A 27074-nucleotide genomic window follows, 5' to 3' on the forward strand; every position below is an offset into this window, starting at 1 on the left:
TCAGTCTGTTTGGGGCTCCCTAACTGTGTTTCAATTGCTCTTTTTTTCTAACTTTGCATATAATACTATGTTAATTTTTATAGCTTCGTAAATCTTGATATTTGGTACGCTAGCCCTCTCACCCTTTCTTAATTCCTTCACACCACATGTACACGGACTCACAAACCTGTTCATTACCATCACCACACAGTCTTGCCACGTTCGTTTCATGGCACTGTTAATCTGCCTAGTTGCTCAAACCAAAATTCTAAGAGTCATCCTTGATTCTTTCCTTTCTGTCATCTCATACACACATCCAATACATTAGTTCTTTTTCTCAAGATAGATTACTTCCTGCATCTCCCAGCCACCATCTTCTTTTGCCTGGGCAATTCCAATAGCCTAACTGGTCTCTTTCTTCCATTCTTGTCACCCTATCCATCCATCTCACATAGCCAGAGTGATCTTCTTAAACTATACTTCAGGTTAGGTTTCCTTCCATTGTTCCTTACAATGGCTTCCCTGTTCAACCTCACTTTTTACTATTCTGCCCCTTGCTTTCTCTATTCTGGCTACTCTGATACACCCAAGCTTATGCCAACCTGAGGGTCCTTGAACTACCTGTTTGCTCTACCTGCAGTGCTCTTCCCCTTCTTGAGGTTGGCTGCTTCTTGTCCTTGAGATCTCGGCTAATACATAAGCCCCTCAGAGAGGCCTCTGACTACCCAACCTAACGTCTCAGCCCCCGTTACACCACTGCTGTAGGCATCATTCTGTTTTACTTCCTTCAGAGCAGTTATCACTTTTTGCACTTACCTTGTTTATTTTAAAGTTAACCAGTTTATTGTCTTTCTCTTCTTCACCAAGTCTCCCGCTCCTCTCTGAAATAAACACTCCCAAAGGACTGGAATAGTCTTTCTTGTTGACTATTCTGTTCTTAGTGCCTGACTTATAGTAGAAGCTCGATACAAATATTTTAAAAATGTTTTTATTATGGAAACTTCTTAAGCATATATAAGAGTATTCACTCTTATAATGCAGCCCTATGTACATATCACCCAGTTTAAACAATTATCAACTCATGGCCAATTGTATTTCATCTATTCAATAAATATTTTAAGAATGGATGAATAATTAAATGTAAACATCTCCTTGTACTCCCCACAAAATGGGATTACTCCATAGAATCCTGTGGTTTTTCTTCCCCCACTTACCTTGAACATCTTTTTATGTCAGTATATGCAAATATAAATCCTTCCTTTTTTAACAACTTCCAAATATTCTTTAATATGGATATGCCATAATTTATTTAACTAAACTCCTCTTAATGGCCACTTAGGTTATCTCCAAGTTTCACTATTAAACACTATGTTGCAAGAGTAATAGAATATAGATAACTGTTCCTTTGTGTATTTTTTTAAACAACTTTATTGAGCTATAAATTGATATACAATAAACTACGTATTTAAAATATATAATTTGATAAGTTGACATCTGTATACACCCATGTAACCATGACAACCAAGATAGTGAACATAGTTATCACTCAAAATTATCCTTGTGCACCCGTCTCCTGCCCCCATCCCCAAGCAACCACTGATCTTATTTCTGTCACTATAGTTTGTATTTTCTAGAGTTTTATATACATGGAATCATGCAGTATGTACTCTTTTGCCTGGCCTTTTTTACTCAGCATAATTATTTTGAGGTTATGCTGTTGCATGTATCAGCATTTCATCCTTTTTATTGGTCAGTAGTATCCCATTAGGTCACTGGATGGTGAAAATGGTTTGCACTGGACTACTAACCTAAAGATGAGCTGTTTGAACCCAGCCAACAGTGCTGTGGAGGCAAGTCCTGGCGATCTGCTTCTGTAAAGATTACAGCCAAGAAAACCCTATGGGGCAGTTTTACTCTGTAACACCTGGGGTCACCATGTGTCAGAATCTACTCAATGGCAAAGGGTTTTTAGTATTCCATTGAATGGGTGTACCACAACTTTTATCCATTCACCTGTTGACACTAGAAGGTGGACCTCATTACTGCCAGGCCAGGGTTGAAATCTGGACTCCCCTTTGCTGACAGGGGTGTGGTCAGGGCTGTAGTTTTTTTCCATGGCAGTTGATTGGTGTAGGGACATTATTGTCTAAAAGTTTTGTGTCTTGTCAGGCTGCCCTTCTTTTAGTTCTTTGGCTAGAGAAAGCCGGCTCTTCGTGGGGCTGTTTGTGTTTGCACCTGTTGGTGTATCTGGGTTGTCGGCTTCTTCGGCACCCAGTCCAGGACATTTGCAGCAAAAAGAAGATGCGGGGAATTCACTGTTGTGTCTTTCCTTGATTTCTGAGGTCCCTAGCCAGTCTGCTGCCTTCTTTCTAATTTTCAGAGTCTTTTTACGTGTATTTTATATATAATGCCCCGGGTTTTTAGCTGTCATTAGTAGGAGGAATAGAGAGAAAGGTACATCTACTTCATCTTATCAAGACTCCATCTTGCCATTATTTGTGTATGTGGTTTTACATACTTGTGCGAGTTTATCTATGTTAAATTACTATAAGTGAAATTGATGGTTTTAAAAGGTATATATATTTAAAATCAATTTTGATGTTGCAAAATTTGTTTTCAAAGAAAGTTCTAACCGTTTTCACTTGACAATATGTAGAGTGCTTGCCAACACTGATGTTATCCAACGCTGTGATCTTTGTCGCCCTGGTAGGTGAGAAGCTGCATCTCTCTTTAATGTGTGTTAATTATAAGTAACCTTGGACAATCCTTGTGCTTGTCCTTCCTCAAGGTCCTCTGATCCCGGTCCTGACATTGAGATTGTTGAAGAGTCCCCTGAAAAGGAAGCAAACGGTGAGCATTACCCACATTTAGTTTATTTTTTGCATGGTACCTAGTTTTTCTGAAAAACTCTCTTTATTTGTGTTGTCACCCGGCATATCTTAAGATATTTTACAGAAATTGTGGCAGCTTTGAGCCCACAATTGTAGCTCAGCGTGTGTTTATAGGTGAATGTTCTTTGACACCAAATTTACTGAGAGAATTTCTGGAGAAGAAATATTTTTACCCAATAGAAATGGGATTCAGAGTGAGGCCTAAACTACTACTTCATACAAAGTGCTATGGCTTATTTAAAACTATATGTGATAGTTTCAAAATTTTTCTTTTTTTTTATTGTGCAAATAATTCATGTTTATTGTAGAAATCAGAAAATGTAGAGAAGCCAAATTTTTAAAAATCACTTGAGAATCCCACAACTCAGAAATACTCTGTTAACATCTTAGCATATATTGTTCCTAGTATTATTTCTATACAAACGTATCTAATGACTATTACATATGAAACCTGTACTTTTTATTTTTATGAAAGTCACATACCTTTTTTTCACCCTACATCGTGCATAAAAGTGGCGGTTTATAAGACTTTTGAAGGTGACAGTCTAGTGGATCAGTCAGTGTCTTTTTGTACCTTGTTGGGGCTGTATATAAAACTCTTAGCCTTATTACAACACTTCAGATGTCTCTTAAAGGTAGTAGCTTGTCTAAAGTTTCTGTCTTGTACTTGGTATTACATAATTTTTACCCATTTCTGACAACATGGAAAATGTCAAGCTTGCAGTCCTCCCTGGTTACTGACTGTGGTTTTGGTTTCGTAGAACTAAGTTCGAGACAAAGTCCTCGAATCAAGCAATTGTTATTCAGCAGGACAAATTCTGGTTTCTTCTATTCTGCGTCTCAGCCAAAGTCTCGAAGTGTGCAGAGAGTTCACTCATTCCAGCATGTCAAGTCAGGTAACATGCACACCCACCTACTTTCACAAGTCCGTGCTGGCTGGGTGGGAAGTGTTTCTGGGGAGAGAAATTATTTGAGGTTCAGGCGATGACTATCTGAACAGTTCTGCCAAGGTCGAGCCATCCTTTTGGATTCCTACAACTGGTTGTCCACACTACCATTTTAGGTAACTCATTCATTCAAGAGGGGTTAATCCATGTGTACCCGTAATTTATATCGTATGGCCAGATACACGTAAGTATCCTGTGTATCTTTTTGAAAAGACTCCCTCCACTTCAGACAGGCTGTCTTCGCCTGCTCCTTTGGGTCCAGTAATTCACTGCAATGCTGACAGAGCTTATGGGAGGCACCATACTTGCAATAACAAAAAAGGATACAAATTAAGAGATGCATAGGGGCAAGGTATGGGAGGGGTTCCAGCACAGAGCTTCCAGCACAGAGCTTCCATGTCCCAAAGAGGACACACCTACCCTCTTGTGAGCAGATGTTCTTTCTCTCTGACCCAGAAGCTCCCTGGGCTCCTGTCTTCCAAAGCCCGTATTGGCTTTACCACGTGGGCATAAAAAATTACATCATGCCTTGTGAGGCTTAGTCAGTATTGGACCCCCAGGTGAGCTTCTCAGGGCTCTCAGAAACCCAGAACAAAAGGCCAAATTACTTTCTGCTCCTCACCGTTGCCCACATTTCCTAACATAGGGGCTGGGGCTGATGTGTGGTCTTATGAGACAGCAGTCATTGCAGATGTTGATATAATTAGGTGGGATTTTCCTCCCAGTTGCTCTCAAGAATTATTGCCTTCTTTCTTGTATTGATTGGCTATTTTAATAGTTTTTTTTTTGGAGGGGGGGAGCAGAAGTTGAGAAGGAATAAAATGTTATCACTTTTCTCCATTTATCATGATGTTGCTTATTGGTCCAGATCTTTTCTTTTTTTTTTTTTTTTTTTTTTTTTTACTTTCAGGTCAAAGAGAAAATTCTCCAGTCCACAGCATTCGGTCTCCTAAGAGTCTTCTCTTTGGTGCAGTGTCTGAGATGACCAGCCCCTCAGAGAAGGGTTCAGCCCGGATTAAAAGACCTTCAAGAAACACGTTGGGTTCTGAGATACCTACAGTTTATCAGGTACAACATTTGTATGACATTCAAAGTAGTGTGTTCTTGGGGAACATAGAGACATGGCCAAGGGAACCTGCAGAGTACGTTAGGGAAGAGAAAACAGATATCTATGATAATAGAAATTTGGGGTATTTGGGTTGATTCAGTTGAATGGTTATTGGGTATATGGGGACAGCAAGCAATAGGTCTGGCTGAGGCCAAGATCGTGGGGAGGAGATGAAGATGGCCTCATCCACTCTCTTGGCTTCATCTACCATTGAAACTATATGCTATGTATAGATCTTTCTGAATGTACACTAATTGTTCATCTATTTCAGTTGGATTGCCCACTCCATCCAGTCAGCCATGTTAGAAACCTGGAAATCACCCTTTGCTTCTGCCCAATTAATCCAGTCCTGCCAATTTTATTTACAAACTGTATCTCATACCCATCCCCTCTTCCCCACCCCTGAAATTCCTGTTGTCATTCAGATTCTCATCAGTTCTACCTGGGAAATTTCAACAGCCTTTCCCTCTCAAATCCATCCTCCTCTCCAGGGGTCAGAATGATCTCTCTGAAATGTTCATCCGACCCCATCACTTTGCTTAAAACTCTACAGACTCCCTGTCTGCTAAAGCAGGGTTTTCTACATTTTCCTAAAATGGAACTTGCGTTCAAAAATAATCTTCTTTAGACACCAAATAAATGGCTTAGAGATTGCGGGAGGACACGGAGCTGTGGGGAAGGGTTTGAAAACCACAGCTCTATAGAGCCCTGGTCAGTCTCCTCCACAGGGGAGGCAAGGTCCTTCAGGGTCTGACCCCGGCCAGCCTGGCTGGCCTCATCCCTGACTCCCTCTGCTTCAGACCCCACCTTCCCACAACATCAGGCTGTGCACTAGCCGGCGCGTGTCTGCTCTTTTTCACTTTTGTACCTTTCCTCACATTGTCTCCTTCCTCCTCCTACCCCCTCCCATAATGTCCAGTACATATCCCTGTCATTGTTGCTGTGTGCCGTCGAGTCGATTTTTGATTCATAGTAACCCCATGTGACAGAATAGAACTGCCCCATAGTCTCTAGGCTGTAATCTTTACAGAAGCAGATGGTCAGGTCTTTCCCCATCCTTTCGGTTAGCCACCGAGTGCTTAACTGTTGCGCCACCAGGGCTCCTTAGCCACACTGTATTATCATTTGTTCATATCCTACTAAACACGAAATACCAGCTAGACTAGGATTCCCTTGAGATGATGAAGTAAGATTGTAGAAAACAGAGGTGTCTAATTTCCTTATCTGCTGGAGTTTTTAACTGCATTCTATAAGAAGGAAGGGAAAATTTTTTGTTGGGGTGTGCCCTTTCTGAGATGTTACTTTTATTACTGTGCCTTACACATCTATATATTCCACACTCCCCTCTCCAGCACACATGCTTGGCACATACTGGCTGCTTTGTAAGCACACGGTGGTGGTAGTGGTGGTTGCCCTCGTGTCAACCCCAAACCACGGCGACCCCATGTGTGCAGAGTAGAACTGCTCTATAGGGTTTTCAAGGCCGTGACCTTTTGGAAGCAGAGAGCCAGGCCTGCCTTCCAAGGTGCCTCTGGGTGGGTCTGAACCACCACCAACGTTTTGGCTAGTAGTGAAGTGTGTAACCGTTTGCACCACTCATTGAGCCCTAAGCACATGTTGAATGAGGGTGAGAAGATGAGGTGGCACCTGGAGGCCCCTTTGGGCAAAGATCAGAAATAGCTGCCTTGCTTGAAGAGAGGGAAGAGCTAGTGGATGGCTGTGAGTAGCAGGGTGATACAGTTAGAAGCAAAGTATATTTTAGCTGTAGTATGCAAATTATTAAAATTATTTGCTCTTAGGAGAACTAAAATTGGATGCATTGGTTGGTGCTAGAAAAAATGGACAAGTAAAATCTGAGTTATGTTTTGGAGGGGGAAACAGACAGCTATTAAAGTTTCCAACTTAAGATGGTTCCTTTGGCTGACTATAAATCTCCTATTTACCTTTCTAACCATTTTCTAGATTATTAAGGTGCTCTTTAGGGACTATAGGTCATGATAGTCAAGCACTGAGATGAGCATTTTTCTTTATAGACTCCCAAGAAGAGTTACTGGAAATCCCCAAGCTCTTCTAAAGGTGCACCAAGAAGGCTCCCTCGTACACCACAGGTTCCACGCTGCACTCCAGAAAGGCTGCTGGAACCTCCTGCAGAAATGACACCTGCAAAACAGGCAGTGTTTAAGGAGTCCTTAAAGCACTCTTCCTCATATGGCTGTGATTCACCATCTGAACTAACAGTAACTCCTCAAAAAGGATACTCACGGGCAGAAGGACTTGCCTCTTCTCTTGAAAAGAAGACACGGAGAACTCCCAGAAGGCACACTGCTCAGCCACCTGAGTTTCTGCAGACTTGTGTTTGGTCACAGTCAGTACCTTCCAGTCCAGAAAGCACCTCGTGTCCAGCAGCCCAGATGCCACCAACTGTCCAGACCAGGAGTGGATGTCTGACTCCCATCAGACACTCCCTTAGAATACCCTCGAACTCAGCAGACTTGGGGTTGCCGGGAGAGACGGCCTTTGTGGGCACACACCAAAACCAAAAAAGCCCAGGTCCCCAGGTCCCTGGAGCTTCTCAGGCAGAGGAACCAGCACAGACAGTAAAGGAAAAATCTGCCAAAGTCCCAGAGAGACCAGAAAATACACCTCTGATTTACTCCCCACCTATTTCTCCAAATGAACCATTTAACTCTCCTTCATGTGATATTTCCAAGAAGAGCCCATTCTGGAAATCTCTGATGGACTGTCCTCCCCCTGGAGAACTGGATTGGAGAGTGCCCCAGAAATCATCCCATGTGGCCACATTGCACTCATGTTCTGTTCCCTCAACTCCTCCCAAAATCTCACAGATAGACACCCTCCCTCCTCCATCCCCTTCTAAAATTGGGAAAAGGTATAGAAATACCTCTGATCCTGAAAGAAGCTTCCCAGAGTGCCAGCCTAACACCTTGGGTGTTCCTGTGGTTGGCCTAACTGGCAAACCAGCCGCCATCACAGACTCTAGGAGGGACCAGAAGGAAGGGAGGCTCTCTCCTCAGTCTTCTCCTGAAAGACATAGTTACCCTCAGGCTGGTGTAGGGAGAGACTGGTATATGTCCTCCCCTTTGCTTATTGCAAGTGACACAGAGTACCTCACCCTCCTTGAGGAAGATGAAGACTATGGCAGTGATAACTTGAAAAATAACATTTCACCAGAACAAGGTGAGGCATTAAGGACCGTGGTTGCTGACAAGCAGCCTTCTCTGCCTCACCAGGGGATTCCTCCGTCTCTCCCTTCCTCTGTGCCCAGCTCTCCCCTGGTACCTTCCTGCGGCCCGCGCCGCACGGCAGACAGAAAGCAGGGCCGGACTGTAGCACACCGAGAGAATCCGCAAGCTTTAACTCGGCCTTTGAAAGCCTCTGCCAGCCCACAGACCTACGAGGTTGAGCTGGAGATGCAAGCTTCGGGCCTCCCCAAGCTTCGAATTAAAAAGATAGACCCCAGCTCTTTGTTAGACATTGAACCCCTAAGAAAAGAGGATGGCTGTCTGGGAGAGGAGAGTGCCTTCCCTGGTCTCAGCTTGGCCAGGGGCAGTAGGCCTTCAGGCAAACCTGAAACCAGCTACATGTCACCCCCTTGCCTCCGTTCCTCGCACAGCACGCCTGGCAAGAGCGGGGGACAAACTTACATCTGCCAGTCCTGCACCCCAACCCGCTGCCCCTCTAGTACCTCCTCTCCTTTTCAAGCAGAGGTTGGGGTTCCTTGGACACCATCTCCCAAACACAGTGGAAAGACACCTCCTGACACAATTAAAGACTGGCCCAGGAGAAAGAGGGCGGTGGACTGCAGCGGGAGCAGCTCCGTGGGGAGGAGCGAAGTCAGTGCAGACCTTCCGGCGAGCGGGCCAGGGCTTGAGCTGGAGGGGAAGGAGCGAGGGCTTGAACTCGCTGTCATCAAGACTCGCATCCTGGGGGATTTTGAGCTTGAGGGGGTATGTCAGCTGCCAGACCACTCACCTCCAAGGGATAGTGTGCCTAAGGCTGAGGACGCCTTCTCATGGGGACAGTTTGGATTGGGCTCCAGGAAGAGACTCCGTTCTGCCAAGGAAGAAGCTGAGTGTTGGGCCAAAAGAGTCTGTGACAGCCGGAGAGAAGACTCACGAGCGAGTGGGGAGAGGTCTCCGAGTACAGGTGCAGGGCAGCTCACCTCCACGGGGGATGAGGAGGTCTTTGTTTCAGGTGAGCTTGCTTTTGAAACTCATCTTCCTCATGGTTTCTGGTGGGAAGCATGTTCGGGGAAGAGGCTTTTAGGAGTTACTTCTTCAGGAGGCCAGGGACACTGCTTGGCTGTATTGACTGTGTGGTATCTTTCTAGGCGCCACACCACCCCCTGGCTGTGCTGTGCGGAGCTGCCTTTCTGCCAGTGGTCTCCAGGCACTGACCCAGTCTCCGCTGCTGTTCCAGGGAAGAACACCTTCCTCTCAGTGTAAAGACACCAGAGGTAATCTGTTTGTTAAAGGTCCTGGAGACCATCACCAGGATCAGACTCACCCTTTGGGGGATGCCCGAGGGTTAGCTCAGGCCTGCCAGGCAAATCGCTATTGGAAGAGTCTTAGGGAATGCTGGAATAATTTTGTTAACAGATACTCCCCTCAAACTCTTACTAAAATACTTTGTCTTCGTGAAGATGGTGATAGAAGTGGTCCTACTGCAACATATTGCTGGCCTGTGGCAATCAGAATCTAAAAGAAGAGAATGCTTTGAGTAACAAGAGTGATGGATGCATGTTTGGAGCCAGCGTTTCCCCACAGTTGGTTAATGCCCATGTTTTCGGGTACATTCTGGCTGTTGAAATCGGCCTTCAGACCCTAGGATGCCCCTTCCTCCACCCTACCTGGGAGAGAACGGGATCTGGCTTGTTAAGGGCACTGGTTAGAGAGGTTTCCTTCTGCCAGGACTGAGGGGGAACTCAGGAAGTGGTAGGAGGTGAAAGGACTGCCTTCAGGGCTTTCTTCCCTCAATAATACAATGTAAATCACACAAAGCAGCATAAACCCTACAGCTCTGAGACCTAAAAAGAACTTCAACCCACAGGTACTTTGCATTTTCACAATTGCTAACTGCTGTCAGCTGGGTGCATAATCATACAGGGTGGAGGCGGTAAAGTGTAGGTAACATAGGAGAGGAGGGGGTAACCTGCAAGCAATGCTGTAACCCTCCCGCAATCTAAGCCTGCTTTCGTGTGGTCCTCAATTACTTCCTGCATTCTAAATCTTTCTGCCTCTTTCCAGATGAGGATGTGGACGTATTTCCCTCCACTGCGGAAGAATCTCCTTTCAGCCGAGCATTCTCAAGAAGACGCCCCATCGGCAGAACTTACACACGGAAGAAGCTGATTAGCTAGTTAGGACGGAAGCAGGTTGTGGGACTTGTAATTACAAACACTACTGAGCCGATGCATTCCCTAGACCAGGAGAGTGGCTGTTTCTCTGGATGTGTAAGGATTTCAAACTTTTACCATAAATGAATTCTTAACAGTGTGTCCAGAAATTCAGTTCATCTGACCTGGGCCTTACTGATTCCCGAATGTAACCCTAGGGCTTCCTTCGCAGAAGCAGGAATAACCAGAGCTTATTAACAGAATTGAGGAAGTTCCAAAGATGAAGGCGAAGTCAGCCAGGTCCTCTTTTACCGTGGTCAGTTTTCAGAGTCCAGCTAGAATGCCTTAGGGTTTTTTAATTCCCCTCATGGAATCTGTCCAGCCCCAGAACCTACCCCCACCACACCTGCCACTCATTAGGAAGATTGGGAGGAGGGGTGGATGATGGTGTAGCTGGTGCTCTAAATCAGAGGCAGCTGGGAGGTCAGGAAACGGAACTGTACCCCTGGGATTCCAGCCCCAGCCCAACAGTGAGTGACCCTGGGCAAGTCAGGGGACCACCCTGTGCCTCCCTCACTTGTGAAATGGGAGAAAGGACCCCTACACGGTTTCCCTTGCAGAACGGCTAAGGCTTGGACGCTGTGACATGGGGAGTGCTTTGTAAACTGTGAAGCACCAGCCACATACATGGATATGAATTTCATACTGAAGACTGCATCAGGGGCAGCAGAATGGATGTTTTGCATTCCCTACGCAAGACAATAAAATCGCCTCTGGCTGCGTTTCTGTTCCACATTCCAGCCTGAGGTTAACTGTGACTGGTCCAGTTCTAACGGTTTCTAGAGTCAACCGCACTCCAAGTCTGCCCTGTGAGTCAACCAATTCACAGGTAGTCCCACCCACTCATGGGGGACCCTGGAGTGCCCCTTGACCAGCTTGCCATTCACTCTTGGCCAGGGGCCTGGCTAACAGTGGGGGCTATTCAGAATCATCTCATTCTTTAAAAAGCTTTCGAGCCTATTGTGTTCCAAGAAGCCATTCTTCCCAAATCTGATCTGTACTATCGTCTTACAAATCAACCTAAAAGTGAAAACTACCATTCCTTCCTTTAGAGATTATTCTTGTTTATTATAAAATGGCTTTAAAAAAAAAAATTCTACAAGTGTGCTAATGAGTTTCCCAGCTCCCCCTGTCTATATATAAGACCATTTAGACCACAACCCTGCTGCCACTGACCATTTTGTGACCAGCCTCGGCTGAAGCCCCAACCTATGGGCATCTACTACACTTACGCTCCACACCAGGCTTGTGCTTCCAAAACTCTTGAGCAAACCGAAGAAAGGTGGCAATCAGGTGCTTAAAGGAAGGGAGTGGCAGTTTGCATATTGTTTTAGAAACTTGAGTCCAGTTCTTCTGGGCTATGGCCCAAATTTGTTGACCCCAATTAGCATAAAGATCTGGATGTGGACTTAGGGTATGAGGTAAGGACTGTCCTTCACAGAAGCAAGATGGGTGGCAATAGCACCTTTCAGCAGGATCGGAACCTCCCTCCAAGGTGGGGTTTGCTCAAAGCCTACAAGGGATTTTTCCTGACATCAATCATCCCTGGGCTGGCTCTCCGCAGCTCCCGCCGGGGCTTGGCCAGGGGCCCGAAGTTCCAGGGCAGACCCCCCTCAGCCCCCGGCAGCCCCCGCCCCACCAGGGCCTCGGCTGCCTCCCGCTGCCTCAGCTCCTCAGGACAGCCCTGCTCGTCACTACACAGGCTGGAGCGCTTCCACGTCAGCGGCAGCGGGGCTCGGACCAAGTCCCGCACCTCCTCCCGGGTGCGGGGGACACCCTCAGTGAAGGGGGGCTGCCAGGGAAGCTCGGGGGCTGGGTGAGGCTCTTCTTCGTTTCCAGGGGGCTGTCTGTTCTCCAGGCACAGGGTCCTCTTCTCCCCACCTGTCACCGAGAATGCCACCCTTGTCAATGATGGAGGTACCAACACCTTCCCAATGCCCCAGCACAACAAGCAACCTGTGAAATGACCCAATAAGAGCTGAAGTGAGGGTGGTCTCTAAGCTTTCCCCAAGACAGAAAAGAATGAGCCTGGCTTCAGAGCAAGGCAGGGCAGAGCAAGTGACACCAGATACGAATTACCCCTGCTCTGGCCTGCAGCATTCGAACCACTGAGCTTCTGTTTCAGTTCCTGGTTCATCCACATGTGGCGGCCCAGTTCCTTCTCCAGCGCTTGGATCCTGGTCTCATATTGCCTCTTGCTGTCTGCTAACCCTTCACCGAGATGGTCTACAGTGGAAAGACAGAAGAGCGGTGAGGGCTGTGGACAGGGCAGGACAGGGCCCGTGGGTCCAGCCGGGCCTCACCTCGGCTCTGCTGCAGGAGCAGCTGCACACTCTGCTCGTGCTCCTTCTGCTGCAGGGTCAGCTGGCGGTCCATCTCCAGGCGCTGCCGCTCCAGAGCCACCTCTAGCCGGTAGACCAGCCGCTGCTGCTCCTCGAGCTGCATCTCCAGCTCCGAGAAGGCGATCTGCTGCTGGTGCTGCTCCTCACGAAGCGTCACCACCTGAGCCAAGGCCAATCCACGCTCAGCCCAGCCACTGGCTGTCTTCACCCAGGCAGTCCTCAACCAGGGACGGCAAATAGTTGGCACCCTTGCCACCGCTGCCCCCCACGGCAGACATTAATAGTAAATCGCGTCTTCCCTGCTGAGCCTCAGATGCCTTCTCAACATAGTGTCCTAGGCAACGATTTCTAAATGGTCAAAGAGTTGGCTCTCAGGACGAAACTGATTTGCCATCCCTGCCTCAAACCCTTTCCCAGCTACACATTACTGAGCTTCTGGGCAGAGCCTCAAGCTATGGAATTTCATTAGAGCTAGGGTTTCTCAACCTCATCAAATGCGGGGCTAGATCTTCACTGTGGAGGGCTTTCCAGTGCATTGTAGGATGTTTAGCACCATCCCTGGCCTCTACCCACTACACAGATGTCATAGCACACATCCCCCACCACCGTAACAACCGTGTCTTTGGCCACACGTCCCCTGGGAGGCAAAGTCAGCCCCCATGAAGCACCACTGATCTGGGCAGGGGCCGCCCTGGAATTTGCCCATCAGACTGGAAGGGGAGGCGTGAGGACATTGGGTCTTAGTTTCATTACGTAACACAGGCTCTAAAGAGGAGAGTCTGAGGCAGCCCTGGAGACAAGTAGGTCTCAATTTTGTGATTCTGTCTCCAATCTGGGAAGAAATGGGGCATTCGCTGGAGCTACCATCAGACAGCTCCCCTGCACGAGTTCCGGAAGGAGGAGGCAGAGGGTTTGTAGGCAAGTGACCCACCTTGTCAAAGTACTTGCAGAGTAGTGCTCTGGTCTCTGAGGATGAGAGATAGCTGAGCTTGGCCATAAGGTTCATCTCGCACTGGGACAGCAAGGAGGCTGAGGCCCGCAGCACCCGCTGGCGGCACGTGATGGCCTCGTTCTTGTACTCAATGGCAGCATCCAGGGCTTCGATGGCCTCATCCAGCTGGAACAGCGTCCGCTCCTCCTGCGGGGACATGGCCATGCATGGGGAAGGTACTGGGCTTCCACCACCTCAGAACACCTGATCCCTGACGACAAGGCCTAGGCAGACACGGGGCACTGCAAGAGTCAACACGTGGCTGCAAAATGTGCCTTTACATGTCCCCTCATCCTGAGAAGTAAGCGGGTGTGTCAAAAGAAAGTTTCCCTCTGCCCTCAGTGGCAGGAACAGGGAAGCTCTGGTCTCTACCCAACCCCAGGGTGAAAGCTAGGCACTGCTAAGAGGCTGCTTCTGAGGTGCACAGCCCTCCAACTGACCTGTACACAGAAAGCCCACGATACACACCAGACAGAAGACATGGCAGGGTGTGCAACAGGCTCCGTATAGTCTCCTGGGGTGAGTTTATGTTAGCCTAGGCTTGCTCTGCTGCTCAGGGGAAGCATGTTTACATGGACCATAAGGTACATTAAGTGTGCTCAACACACTCCCACACAGGAAGTTGAGCTGTGTATGCATGGGGTCTGGTGAGAATGAGTCCAGGCTCCAGCTCGAAGGGAACTGAAAGGTCAGCTGGGGCTAACCCCTTTGTGTCACAGACAAGGGGCTAAAGCAGGGGCAGAAAGGCCAGTCCAGCATGCTCACCAACCCCAACCCTCCTGCCTTCTGGACCTAGTACACAGGAGGATGAAGGAGGAAACCTGTGTCCAATGGCAGCAAGGCTCAGCACCCCATAGAGAGCCAGAGCCAGCAGGCTAAGGAGTGCAGACAGACAGATGTTGGTGGCCCAGGGTGTACCTCAGGAGACAGCAGGCTGCCCTGCCTCAGCTTGCTGTCAATCTCCAGGCGCTGCTTCAGCAGCAGGTCCTTCTCCTGGCGCAGGTTGTCGATCTCACCACGGATCTGCTGCTGGTTGTGGGCACTGCTCTGCCGCAGCTGCCCACTCTTTTCGGACAGCTCCTTCTCGAGGTGCTCCAGCCGGCTGGATACTCGCACGATGTCCTCACTGAGGGCCTGGGGCAGCGCCGCCAAGGAGGGAAAAGCAGACACCATCTGTCATGGTTTGAATTATGTCCCCCAAAAAATGTGTGTATCAATTTGGCTAGGCCATGATTCCTGGTACTATTTTCCTGTATGTTGTAAACCTGCCTCTGTGATGTTAATGAGGGAGGACGGGTGGCAGTTGTGTTAGTAAGGCAGGACCTGATCTGTAAGACTGGATCGTGTCCTCAGGCAATCTCTTGAGATATAAAAGACAGAAGTGAGCAGTGAGACAGGGGGACCTCATACCATCAAGAAAGCAGTGCTGGGAGCAGAGCCTGTCCTTTGGACCAGGGTCCCTGCGCTGAGAAACTCCTAGTCCAGGGGAACATCGATGAGAAGGCCAAGAAAGAGAGAAAGCCTTCCCCTGAAGCTGACACCCTGAATTTGGACTTTCAGCCTACCTTACTGTGAAGAAATAAATTTCTCTTTGTTAAAGCCATCCACTTATGGTATTTCTGTTACAGCAGCGCTAGATGACTAAGACACCATCCCACAGGGATGACAAACTGCCAGCCCCATCACGGCTGCCAGGGAGGACACGGGGCCTTCCTTCCAGAAACCCACAATCCAGGTGCGGAGACGTGGCCCTGCCCTGAAAAGAACCTCAGAGCGTGCTGCTCGGGGAGGAGCCTGGCTCTTAGTTACGCAGAAGCTTGGGGACTGGTGGCTGAGGAGAGACCCTCCGAGATGGCCAGAAGGACACAGACAAGCAAGGGAAGAGGCAAGAAGGGGATGATGTGAGCCAAGGAGGAGAGGGTGATGTGGCCTGCCGCCGAGATGACTAGACTAGAGAGAGTGTGTGAGAATCAGCGGCCCTTCTGGGAGCCTGAGGTGGGAGGGAGTGAGGTCAAGGGGAGTTAGGGATGACCCAGGGGAGTTAGGGATGACCCAGCTTGCAGCATGAACCCTCTTGGACTTCAAAGAGCGCACCCATGATGGCTGGGGTGGGGACTCCTAACTGCCATGGTCTGAAGATCTGGGAATTTGGCACAAGCACCTGCTACTGGAACAGGCTCTGGGATTTGTGTCTGACCTGCCCACTATAAACCTCATAGCAATATTATATTCCATTTGACAGAGGAGGAAACCGAGGCTCAGAAGCTGGCCTTGCTACTTGACCTTCCTATTCAAAAGGGAGTAATGATGTCAGCTGGAGCCACGTTTCAACCCCAGGTCTATCTGCCTCCAAAGCCAGCAAAGGCTCTTTTTTTTTGCCAGACCACCTTCCTCTACCTGCTGTTCCTTATTCCACCTGCACAGGCCCAGAGTAGGCAGTTAATGAGGTGAAACGATTGTGGGATGGATGCTTGGAAACGTTCCTCTACCCACACATCATAGCATCCTAAAGCCCTGGAGTTCTTGAGGATCCATGGAATATAGCCCAGCAGAGCAGAGCTTCACCTGGCTGGAACTTCCCTGGCAAGAAGATCACATGGAGGGACCTCACTTGGCTAGACATCAATGAGAAGGACCTCACCTGACTAGACCTGCAGGATCTCACCCATCAGGAATATCACCTGGAGAGACCTCACTGGCGGGGACACCACCTGGTGGCATCTCACCTGGCAGGACCTCACTAGTGGAAACTCAGCTGGCAGGATCTCTCCTGGCTGCACCTTAGCTAGCTCTCACCTGGCAGGGCCTCACCTGGCTGGACCGCAGGCGCTTGCTCTCCAGCCCCGTCTTCTCCTGCATCAGGGCCTCCTTCTTGGCCAGGATGGCCTCCCGCTTGTGAAGCTCCTCCCCCAGCTCCTCCAGTGCCCGTCGCTGCTGCAGGACCTTCTCCATCTCCAGGTCCAGCCACTTCTTCTGCTCCTCGATCTTCTGAGGGAAGCGAGGAGGCAGGAGGGAACTCAGTTCTCACATCTGGCTCTTGGGCCAGCACCCAAGGTCCAATGCGGAGGAGGGTGTACCCGCCAGCTGCCCCCAGGGAACCCCGACAACCAGCTGTGCTGCCCAGCCAGGCTGCAGTGCTCTTGGGGTGCAGGTTCAGCCCAGCCTTCAGCCTGCCTCCCTCACCCCGGGTCCCACCTGCTGCTGCTCCAGGCTGACCACAGAGCCGTTGCTGCCGCTGCGCCGCTTCCTCTGGAACGCCACAATCTCCTCTGTCTTGATCTTCAGGATCTTTTGCTGCTGCTCGTGCTTCAGCTCCAGCTCCTGGGGAGGAAGCTCAGCAGGCAGGGCCGCAAATGGCGCCAGCACCTTACCAGAGCCCTGCCTGTGATCCCAAAGCCCGCAGGGGCGCCTGCCCCACTCCTGACAGCCCTGCAAAAAGCTCCCCAGCCTCATCCCCTCCCCACCCCCAGGGACAAGTAAACAGAAGCAAACACTTCCCTACCCCCTACAAGATGCCAGATGCCCTACATATTTCATCTCACTGAATTCTCACTCTAGGCTTCAGTTTCCTAGAACTCTCATCTTCAGATGAAAAAACAAACTCAGGCTAAGTTCACGTGGCTGTGAGTGGCGGGGCCAGGACTCCCAGACCGTGTTCCCCATGCAGCTGCGGGCCCAACCTTGACGCGGTGCTGCCGCTTGTTCATCTCCATCTCCAGGCGCCGCTTCTGCTCTGTCTCCTCACGCAGCCGCCTCTGCAGCTGGCCCTGCTGCTGCCGCATGAGCTGCACGTTCCTCTCCAGCTCCTGCAGCCGCTTTTCACTCTGGGCCGACAGCGACACTAGCCGCTCCGTTGCCTGCTTCTTCTCCTTCAGCACCTGGGACCAACACCACTTCCACTGGGCCACCAGGCTAGAGAGCCTGGCCGAGTGCCTGGCGCTCCACAGAGTGGATGAATGGACAGAGGGACAGACAGAAGGGAACGCAGGCGGGTGGCTGGGGGACTACTAACAATACTGTTAGCTAACCCTTGTAAGGCATTTTCCAGGCACTGTACTAAGTGCTTTGTGTGTATTAAATAATCCTAACAACCCTATGAGAAAGCATGATTATATTACCCCTATTTTACAGATTAGAAAACTGAGGCACAGAGAGAGAAGGGAAGGAGATCAAGGACAGCTAGTAAGTGGAGCTGGGATTCAAACCCAAGAAGCCTGGCTCCAGAGCCCGAGCTCTCACCTACTCTACTGCGTTGTCTCTTGGACACCTGAGCTGACAAAAGAGGAATGAATGATGGATGGACAGCTGCAGATATGATGGATGGAAGCATCAGTGGACAGAAGGGCAGAAGGATAGGATGATATAAAGGTGAAAAATAGGATGGACAGATAATGCAAGGCTTGACATAAAAGGTGGATGGACAGATGGGTAAATGGGCAGTTGGTCACATCAACTGATAAAGGATAAGCAGATGGTTAGATTGGATGGACACGTGGACTGACAGGTGGACAGACAGAGGGATGACAGAATGGAGGGGTGAGTGGATAGATGGAAGGGGTAGACAGATGGACAGAGGGAGGGGAAGGCTGCATGATATAGTGTGCATCTTCTTTAGGTGCCCACCCTCAACAGCGCCCCCTCTCCATCTATCTCCTCTGCGGTGTCTGAAGCTGAGCCAGCCCCCTATACTACTGGCCTCACCTTGGAAGCATGGAGGGAGTGAGCACCACCAGTCAGGGACTCGGGCACAAGGGCCTAAGCATGTCCTGATCCCAGGGCCCCCAGCCTGGGAGGCCCCAGTCGCTGCCCCGGGGCCCTGACACTGACCTGCACGTGGCTCTGGGCCGCGGCGACCCTCTTGCGGAACTCCTGGAGCCGAGACCGCTCGCCAGCGTCCTGCAGCTCCCTGCCCTCGAGCTCCTGCAGCTGCCTCTGGCCTTCGCTCAGTTCAGCCCGCACCCGCTCCGCCTCCTGCTCCAGCTCCCGGATGCGCTGGCTGTGCTGGCGGTTCAGGGCCTGGGCCGCCTTCCCTGGAAGTGGGGCCGCGTCAGCACGGGCCATTCCTCTCCCCCTTCATTACCCTGGAAGGCCTTGCAGACCTGTCAGCCACGGACCCCTGTGTGGGCTTTACCAAGCCTTTGTACCACCAGAACTGTGAATTACTTAACATTTTTCTTCCAATCAGCTCACTTTTTAAATTAGCCCCATCTTCAGCAGTGACACAAGGAAATTCCAGGTTAACCAGTTTTATTATTCCCTAATACACTTTAAAATAAATACGTAACTTGAACCTTTGTAATTAAGCCTCTAGAACTAACTTCCATTTTCATGAAATATGGGGGAGAAAGATATAAGTTAAATAACACCATAAGAAAGCAAACAGACAAACCCAGAACACTCTGACTTTGGAATATTCTACAGGACAACTGACTTGGTGAGAGAAGGGTGACTTCAGAGACCTAACAAGCAAATATAATGTGTGGGACAAGTTTGGAGTCTGATTCAAGCAAACCAGCTGTAAACAGACAATGCTGAATAATCAAGACTGTGCGTTCATGGCTGGGCATTAGGTGACATCCAAAGAATTATTACTACTAATTTTATCAGACATGTTAATGGCATTATGGTTAGGTAGAAAAGGTCCAATTTGTTAGAGAGGCATACTGAAAGGCATAGAGATGAAATGATGTGATGTCTGAGATTTGCAGAGAAAAAGGGAAGAGATGAAACAAATGTGGCAAAATACTGGTAACTGGTAATGGGTAGATGGGGCTGCATTGTACTATTCTCTCGTATGTGTATCTGAAATTTTTCATAATGAATTTTGTAATAAATTTATAACTATTAAAATAAAAGGGCTCAACTGGTCACCACATAAAATTGTCTCCCACCCCCTTCACCAGTCATAGACTACATGATCTGGACACTCGATCCTTGATCACACTCACTGTGTGCTCCGCACGACTGAGAGCCTGTGCCCAGCACAGCGCCTGATACACAGCAGGTACTTGATAAAAGTAATGCTTACAGAGAGCTATTCTAAGCGCTTAGCTTGAATTAACTCACTTCACCCTCACAACAACCCTATGAAGTAGGTACAACCACTATCCCCATTTTAGGGATGAGAAAAGTGAGGCACAGAGGGGTTATGCTACTTGTTCAAGGTCACACAGCTGGGAGAGGCTAAGCTGGGAATCCACCGCAGCCGTCTGGCTCAGGAGCCCCTGCTCTTTACCGCCACACTGACAAGCCCCCTCGAAAACAGCGTACAAGGAACAAATGGGAAATCGTGCCCAGGTGGAGGCCTGCCCAAATGCCCATTCCACACCTGTGCGGACCAGCTCTCCGATGAGCTCCTCCTTCATGCGGATGTTGATGGCCAGCTCCCGGATCTTCTGCTGGGCCTGGGCCAGCCGCCACTCAGAGGCTGTGGCAGCAGGGGCCTGGCGGGGCCGAGCAGGGGCCTTGCTCCCACCAACCACTGCAACAAGCAGACTGACAATGGAGGGAGGCCGGAGGGAAGGAAGGGAGAGGCATGCCCCAGGCAGGGGTGATGGATGGGCAGCTGCACTCGGGTAGTCAGTCCAGGACCATGGCAAGGAGAGGGGGCCCTCTCCACACCCCAACCAGCTCACCTCTGGGCCCTGGGATGGCTGCAACCAGCTCTTCAAGGCGAAGCTCTGGGCCCTTCCGGTCAGGTGGACTTCCTGGGTGGGCCCCCACCTTCCGGCTCCAGCTGCCGATCCCATTTCTGGAGGCAGAAGCAGGAGTCTGTACCCCTCCTCAGTCCCTGCCCCCACTTAGCCACCACCTCCCAGGCCGGGAGGGAGAAAGAGAGACCACCAGGCCATCTGCCCCCAGGGTCACGTGTAACCCAGGGTGCAAGTGTCACAGAACTCTAACACTAGGAGGCACCAGGCAACTGGGGGCACTGAGGGCCACCATGCAGACACCCACCCCAGTGAGCCCTCTTGGCTCAGGGCCCACAGCCCCACCCTCCTCTCCCCCAAGGGCCAGCTGGGACGCTGTAGGGAGGGTGCCCTGAGACCCAAGAGGCCTGGGCAAACAGTGTAAAAGACTCTGCTGTCTGGGGAGGAGACAGCAGGATCCCACCCAACCCAGGCCTGGTCCTCGGAAGTCTCGGGCCAGGGTCCCACTCACCTGCGCAGGTGCAGGGTCTGCCTGGGCGGCCCCTCCTCCTCGTCCTCCTCTGATGTAGTTGAAGAGCTGCTTCCCAGCCTGTCTACCTCCACCAGCAACTCAGTACCAGCTTCCTTTTCACCTGTCAGCTGCCGGGGGCGGGGGGGGTCAGGGCTTCACAGCAGGAACCTCAGGTGTCTTCACCAGTCCATTTCCCACCTCCAAGTCTTCCAGTGTACGGTATGCCTGCCTTGCATGCCCTCTCCACATCTCTGCCTCCTTAAGCCCTGTCTACCTTCAAGATCTAGCTCAATGACACCTCTGGGAAGCCTCTCCGCTTTCCAGCCAGAGGCAAGAGCTTCCTCCTCCACGCCAGCACCCACAGCACCTGGTACTCCTCAGATGACAATCGCCCTTTCTATCTTAAGTACAGGTTGTCCGCACCTAAGTCTTGTCTCGCCCAGAAGACAGCTGTACGGGTCGAGAAGACACATACATCCCCGCACAGCCAACAATACCTGCAGTGGCGGGTACATGGCAGGCCTCCGCGAACCCAAGTCCTCCCACTCTTCAGTCCCCTGGGCCTTTAGAGCTGAGAGGCCCAGAGCTCTCAGGCAGATGTGGGAGTAGCCGTGGTCCAAAAGGCCCCGTGTGGCAAAACCAGGGCAGGAGACCAGGGCTTAGAGAGACAGATTAAGGCTCCATGGAAAAGTGAACTTGCAGACAGCCATCCAAAGACAGAACGGGCTACCTCAGAGGTGGTGAGCTCTCCATCTCTGGAGGTGTGCAAACTTTCCATTCACTGCCAGAAGCTGTAACTTTCTCACTCCAAGCAATCACTAGCCATCCCAGGGATGCACCACCCAATGGCACCTGACCCCACTGAGAGGTCCCACAGCCACCCAAATCCCAGGCCCTCTTCTAGGGATACCTGAAAGAGCATCTCACTTCTCACAGCTGGCCCCACGCCCTAGCATCACTCGTCCCCTGCCTGGAGCCTGCCCAGTCCAGCAGGGCCCAGCAGACGCCCAGCCTCACCGACGTCTTACTTCTCACAGCTGGTCCCATGCCCCAGCATCACACGTCCCCTGCCCGGAGCCTGCCCAGTCCAGCAGGGCCCAGCAGACGCCCAGCCTCACCGACTCCTCACCTCTCCCCACTGCTCAGGACCAACTTCACCCCCTGGAAGGCAGGTAGGGGGCACCATGCCCAGCATATGGGTGTGAGCACCCCCCAAGGGGGCTGTGTGAGGCCGGGGCACAAAAGACCCAGGAGGCAGGCCCTGCAGAAGCCCTGGCGCCCCCCAGCCAGGCCGCACCAGCTCCAGCTGCAGCCGCAGCTCTGCCATCTCCTCCTGCTGCTCACGCAGGCGGTCGCTCTGCAAGACACGGTTTGGGCAGTGACAGGGGCATGGGGGTGGGGGCAGGGATGGTCACCAGCAGGCAGAAGTGAGGGAAGCTGGAGAATAAGTCTGAGGCCACCCTGCCTTCCCTGGGCTAAAACTCTCACACGCACAAGGCTTAACAGCTTATGAAGGGGGCACAGTCTGTATACCCATTTTACAGATGGGGAAGTGACACTAGAGGAATTGAGCACCCCAAGGTCACATAGCCAGTGTGGAGGGCTGGGCTATGAGAATTCCCAAGGTCTCTGGGTTCCAGGTCAGAGATGACCAGGGATGAAAAAGCCAAAATGCCTCCACCCTGACCACTGTACTCATTCAGGCTCAAGCTCTCACTCCACCCTGCCAAGGCCTCCTCATCACACCCCCTTCCTGCCACCCCTCCACTTCCAATCACTGACACCAGAGGGCGCCAGGAGCCATGCTGACCCTGTCACCATGGGCCAGGAGGAAGAGGGCCTGGCTGTGCATTTCCCATCCAGCTCACGATCGTCCAGCACAGCTGAGCTGCCCAGAAACCCACCCACACTGTTCCATTCCTCACCTCCACACTTCCGCTCATGCTGTGTCCTCCATCTCTACCCACCCTGCCAGTCAGCCTGGCTAACTCCGTCTCTTCCTCAGAGACTTAGACTTCATCTGCTCCAGGTGGACCCACCTGCAGTTTGTACTGCTCCATGGCGTCCTCCAATGCAGCCAGAAAGTCTCGGTTCTCCTCTTCCAGCCGGGCCACCTGGCTCTGCAGCGTCAGCAATTGCTGGGTCCCCTCATCTTCCTATGGGGCAGGGAGAAAGCTCTCAGGGCAGAGCTGGCAGGGTAAGCCTGCCTCTCCCTGGGACATCTTGGCCCACTCCCTGCCCTGCCACCAGCTCCCCTATCCCTGCTGCCTGTTCTGTCCCAAGCCCTGCCTGCAATGGCAACCCAGACCCCACCTAGCCTAGGGTCTCCTCTGCAAGCCATTTGGGCCACTTCTAGTAATTAATTATATTTTTATGTATAATAATGTCACCACTGTTTTAGGAACAATTTACAAAGCTTCATCGGCATTCTGGGTGCGCTCCTGTTCCACATTCAGCCCTCACCACTCCCCGGGAGGTAAGTACAAACGTCATCCCTATCTTACAGATGGAGACCCTGCGGCCAGGTGAGGTTAAGAAAAGTGTGACTAAGGTCATCAGCAGAAGTGAATGAACTCTGAACGAGCTCTGCTAATAGGTGGCCCCTCTCCCTTTTCCCTCCTTCTCAGGGGGTAGGGTCCGCCTGGCCCTTGGCCACCTTTCGCCCGCGCAGGGTGGCCTGATCCTCGGCGGAGGTGCTCTCGATGCCGCTGTCAGGCCCAGAGGCGGAGCTCAGGGCGCTGCGCTCGCCCTCGATTGCGCACAACCAGTCGCGCACCTTGCGCGCAGCGGCGCCGGGCAGCCCGGGCTCAGCCTGCAGCTCGCGCAGAAGGCTGCAGGCGGCGTCGGTGCGAGCCCGGCAGCGCGCGCACTCGGCGTCCAGGCGAGTGGTGGCGGTGTGAGCGCCTGCGGGGGCCCGGGCGCGCCGGCCGCGGTGGATGATGCGCGTCTCTGAGCGGTGGCGCGGCGGCCCCCGCGCCCTAGCCACCTCCTCGAGCGCCCGCTCGGCCTCAGGCCGCCAGTTGATCATGGCATGGTTTCGGATGTTCTGAGCGCGGCTGGCATAGTTGAGGGTGTTGAGTGTCTCGTCGAAGTCAGAGGAGGATGGGCTGACGCAGGCGACCATCACAGTCTTGGCATTCCCCCCGAGGGAGTCTTTGAGGATCCTGAGGGTGATGAGGACGAGGGGCGTCAGGGACCCGAACGCACCAAGCCTAGGGCCAGCCGTCCAGGCCTCGGAATCGGGCTTGATCCTCGGCTTGGTTCCCAGTGGGCTGAGACCTGTGAGGGCCTCGGACTGTCGGCCGGCGCCCCCAGAAGTCAGTGAGGGCCCCTACACCAGAGCCCAGATAGGCTCCATGTCAGAAAAGGGCGGCTCACCGGGTGATCTTGGAGTCGCGGTAGGGAATGTGGCTACCGCGGCGCTGGGAGTCACCCAGGGCGCTGATGACGTTGCCCAGCGCCAGGAGGCTGCTGTTGATCTGGATGCTCTCCTTCAGCCGCTCGCCTGTGCTGCCTGTCTTCAGCACCCTCTCGGAGCCCGCCAGGTCCACAAAGTGGAACTTGGAGACAAGCAGCTGGCCGGCAGCGGGTCTGGGCAGGCGGCTGGGGGCGCGCCCCCGCTGCTCCAGGGTCACCGTAAAGACCGTGTGGGAGCGGCTGGAGAGTCGGTTGAGGTGTGTGGCCCCCGTGTGCCGCGCTGCGTTGCCCATCTCCAGGAGGCTCAGCACCTCGTCAAGGCCCTCCACATCCACCTCCTTCACCCCACACAGCACTGCAGGCACAGCTGGCTGTGAGACCCAGGGCAGCGGCAGCCCTTGGCTGACCAGGCAGGGAGGGCAGGCAGGTGGGACTAGCCCTCTACTTGCTCTTCCTGACCCAGATGCCCCCTCCCCAGGCCCAGGGTGTCCTTCCCAGCCTGATTTAGGCTTGAGGGGCTCCAGCTTCCCCCATGCCCACCTCAATGCCTCTCACTCAGGGAGCAGAAGTATGTACAGAACTCTTGGAGACAGGGGAAACAAGGGGTTTCCAGGACAAGAGGTGCCCCTCCCAGACAGGTAAGCCCCCTCTCAGAGAAGGCAAAGCCTCCCCATGCCAGGTGCCCCACTCCAGCCCTACTCGGGGCGGGGTGGGGGGGTCCTACCGACATTCCCTCGGTCGTCTTCCCGAAGCTGGATGTCACGGCTGGCGGTGCCCACCTCAAGCAGGTCTCGGAACTCCTCCTTGTACACTTCAAGGTAGGACACGTGCACCAGACAGTCAAGCAGGTCGTTCTCATCGATAAGCTTGAAGGCCTCAGCCATGGCCCGCGGGATGATGCCCTGCTCATCCTCATGGAGGGAGGCTGGGGAGACACCGCACGGCATTGCCACCTTGCCTGCAGCTGGACACAGCTGGAGGGTAGGACTCCAGTGTGGAAAAGGCAGCAGCAGAGGCCAGGATGGGTGGGGCAGCCTGAGCCAGGCCATGCTCCGGGATGGCCAGGGGTCAGGCCAGGCAGAATTATACAATTTCCAAGTTGGAAGCAACCTCGCATGGTTCAACCAACCCCTTTCATGATGCAAGCATCCCCTCCACTACATCCCCAAGAAAAGATCAGACACTGCTGGCTTGAACGCTCTGGGGACAGGGACTTCATTAGCACTGACCGTACTCAGGTATCTAAAGGCCCTCTTAAATTTATCCCAAAGAAGTAGTGAGAGGATGTTCAGAGCAGCACTCTACGTAACTTCAAAAAAATGCATCCTAAGATGCAATAGGACATCTGGTTAAATTATATTCACAGTGGAATGGTAGGCAGCCAAGCCAAAATTAGATTGAAGAGTATTTAACTATATAGAGAAATGTTCATGATAATATTCATAAGTTCATGAAGCAGGATACAGTATAAGCCCATTCTTGAAAAGTATACTAATTTTCACAGAGGAAGAAACCAAAAGCTAACAGGGTGAGTGATCTCTGAAAGGTGGTTTCAAGTAGGTTTTATTTTGTGCTTTTTCTGTATTTTCCTAATTTTCTATCACAAACATATGCTTTCGTAAGCTAAGAGAAAGCTTAAAAGGGGCAGTCCTTTCAATAGGCCCAGAATGCCTCTCCTAAAACTCCCCTATAGAGTCTCACCGAACCTGCCTACTCTCTGTAGCCAAACCCCCTCTCTGCCAGGACAAACAGTCCCCATTCCCAACTGCCCAACTAGAACATGGATTCCTGATCTTTGGCAGCTATTCTGGTGACCTCCAAAGACATGCCAATTTCCGGTTGGTTCCCAGAACCAGGCAGTGTGGCCCCATCTCTATGGAGTTAAGAAGGCCACTCACCTCCAAGCATGGGCAGACTATCCAGTAAGCAAGGTACACATGAGCTTAATCGCGTTTACTTTACTAATCTGTAGTGCACAATTTCACGTGGGTTTCACCATTTATCTCTGATGTCACTGGTAGTGGGTAGCACCTTGCTTATTGGGTAATCCATCCCTCCCTACAAGAATCCTTCTTTCCAGCGGGGCACCTAAGGCTGGTTCCTGCCCTGCCCAGCCCACTAACATGACTGGTCCCACCCCGGGCTGCAGATGGCTGTATACACACCCTGCTCGGCCTCCCCCAGTACCCCTTACCTTCAACAGCATATAGCAGCAAGGGGGCAGGGACAGAAATTCAGGAGGGTCACTCACCCACACTGGCCTCACCCATGGTGTACGTCTTCCCAGATCCCGTCTGACCATAGGCAAAGACAGTGGCGTTGAAGCCCTCAAAGAAAGCCTCGAGGAGGGGCTGCACGCAGGCCTGGTACACAGCCTCCTGCCCGGCATCCTCGGCCAGCACCACATGGAAACCAAAATGGCGGTCACGGCCCAGAGTGACGCGGCCGCAGCCTGGCTCCACCCGCAGGCAGCTCTGGTGCCCGTGCAGCAGCTCCTTGGGCAGCAGCGGGCGGACTCGTAGGGCCACTCTCACTGGGACCTCCTCTGCCGCTGGCAGCCTCTGGGCCTCCAACCCCATGTTGAGAGGGTGCTGCTCCAGGCCCTGCTGAGAGAAGTCCCTGCCATTAGCACCTGAACTCTAGAGTTGGACGCACCCTGCAGCTTCTGACCTTGGAGGGATGGAGGGGAGGGTGGTCAAAGTTCAGAACATCCCCCCGACACAGGCTTCAGGGAACACACTACAATCCCACAGGGTAATGTTTCATGGCTCAGATCACTGGCAAAATAAGGCCCAAACTCCTCACACCCAAGGGCTTCTGTG

The 27074-nt window shown here is 51.7% G+C and overlaps 2 protein-coding genes across 2 annotated transcripts in view; one reads left to right on the forward strand and one right to left on the reverse strand.

The window, feature by feature from the left end:
• Nucleotides 1-10305, forward strand: part of TICRR (TOPBP1 interacting checkpoint and replication regulator) — a 52881-nt gene extending 42576 nt beyond the window's left edge. The window contains exons 17-22 of the mRNA XM_004370804.1: nt 2768-2829; nt 3632-3766; nt 4728-4885; nt 6959-9140; nt 9277-9402; nt 10193-10305. Coding sequence (XP_004370861.1) covers nt 2768-2829; nt 3632-3766; nt 4728-4885; nt 6959-9140; nt 9277-9402; nt 10193-10305 — 2776 coding nt within the window. The remainder of the gene's footprint in view (nt 1-2767; nt 2830-3631; nt 3767-4727; nt 4886-6958; nt 9141-9276; nt 9403-10192) is intronic.
• A 1140-nt stretch (nt 10306-11445) lies between these two features.
• KIF7 (kinesin family member 7) lies at nt 11446-26831 on the reverse strand. Its single transcript, XM_004370624.3, has 18 exons — nt 26504-26831; nt 24977-25177; nt 24214-24607; nt 23492-23999; nt 22875-22991; nt 21965-22192; nt 20836-20963; nt 20310-20425; nt 20003-20155; nt 18502-18704; nt 17355-17552; nt 16870-16995; nt 16486-16662; nt 14593-14808; nt 13615-13821; nt 12645-12843; nt 12421-12567; nt 11446-12222 (listed from the first exon to the last, which is right to left on the reverse strand). Exons 1-18 carry the CDS (start codon nt 26829-26831, stop codon nt 11855-11857), a joined length of 4014 nt encoding a protein of 1337 aa, XP_004370681.1. The 3' UTR covers nt 11446-11854.
• Nucleotides 26832-27074: the final 243 nt, after the last annotated feature.

Source organism: Trichechus manatus, unplaced genomic scaffold, assembly GCF_000243295.1.
Source record: "Trichechus manatus latirostris isolate Lorelei unplaced genomic scaffold, TriManLat1.0 scaffold00009, whole genome shotgun sequence".
Classification (NCBI taxonomy): Eukaryota; Metazoa; Chordata; class Mammalia; order Sirenia; family Trichechidae; genus Trichechus; species Trichechus manatus.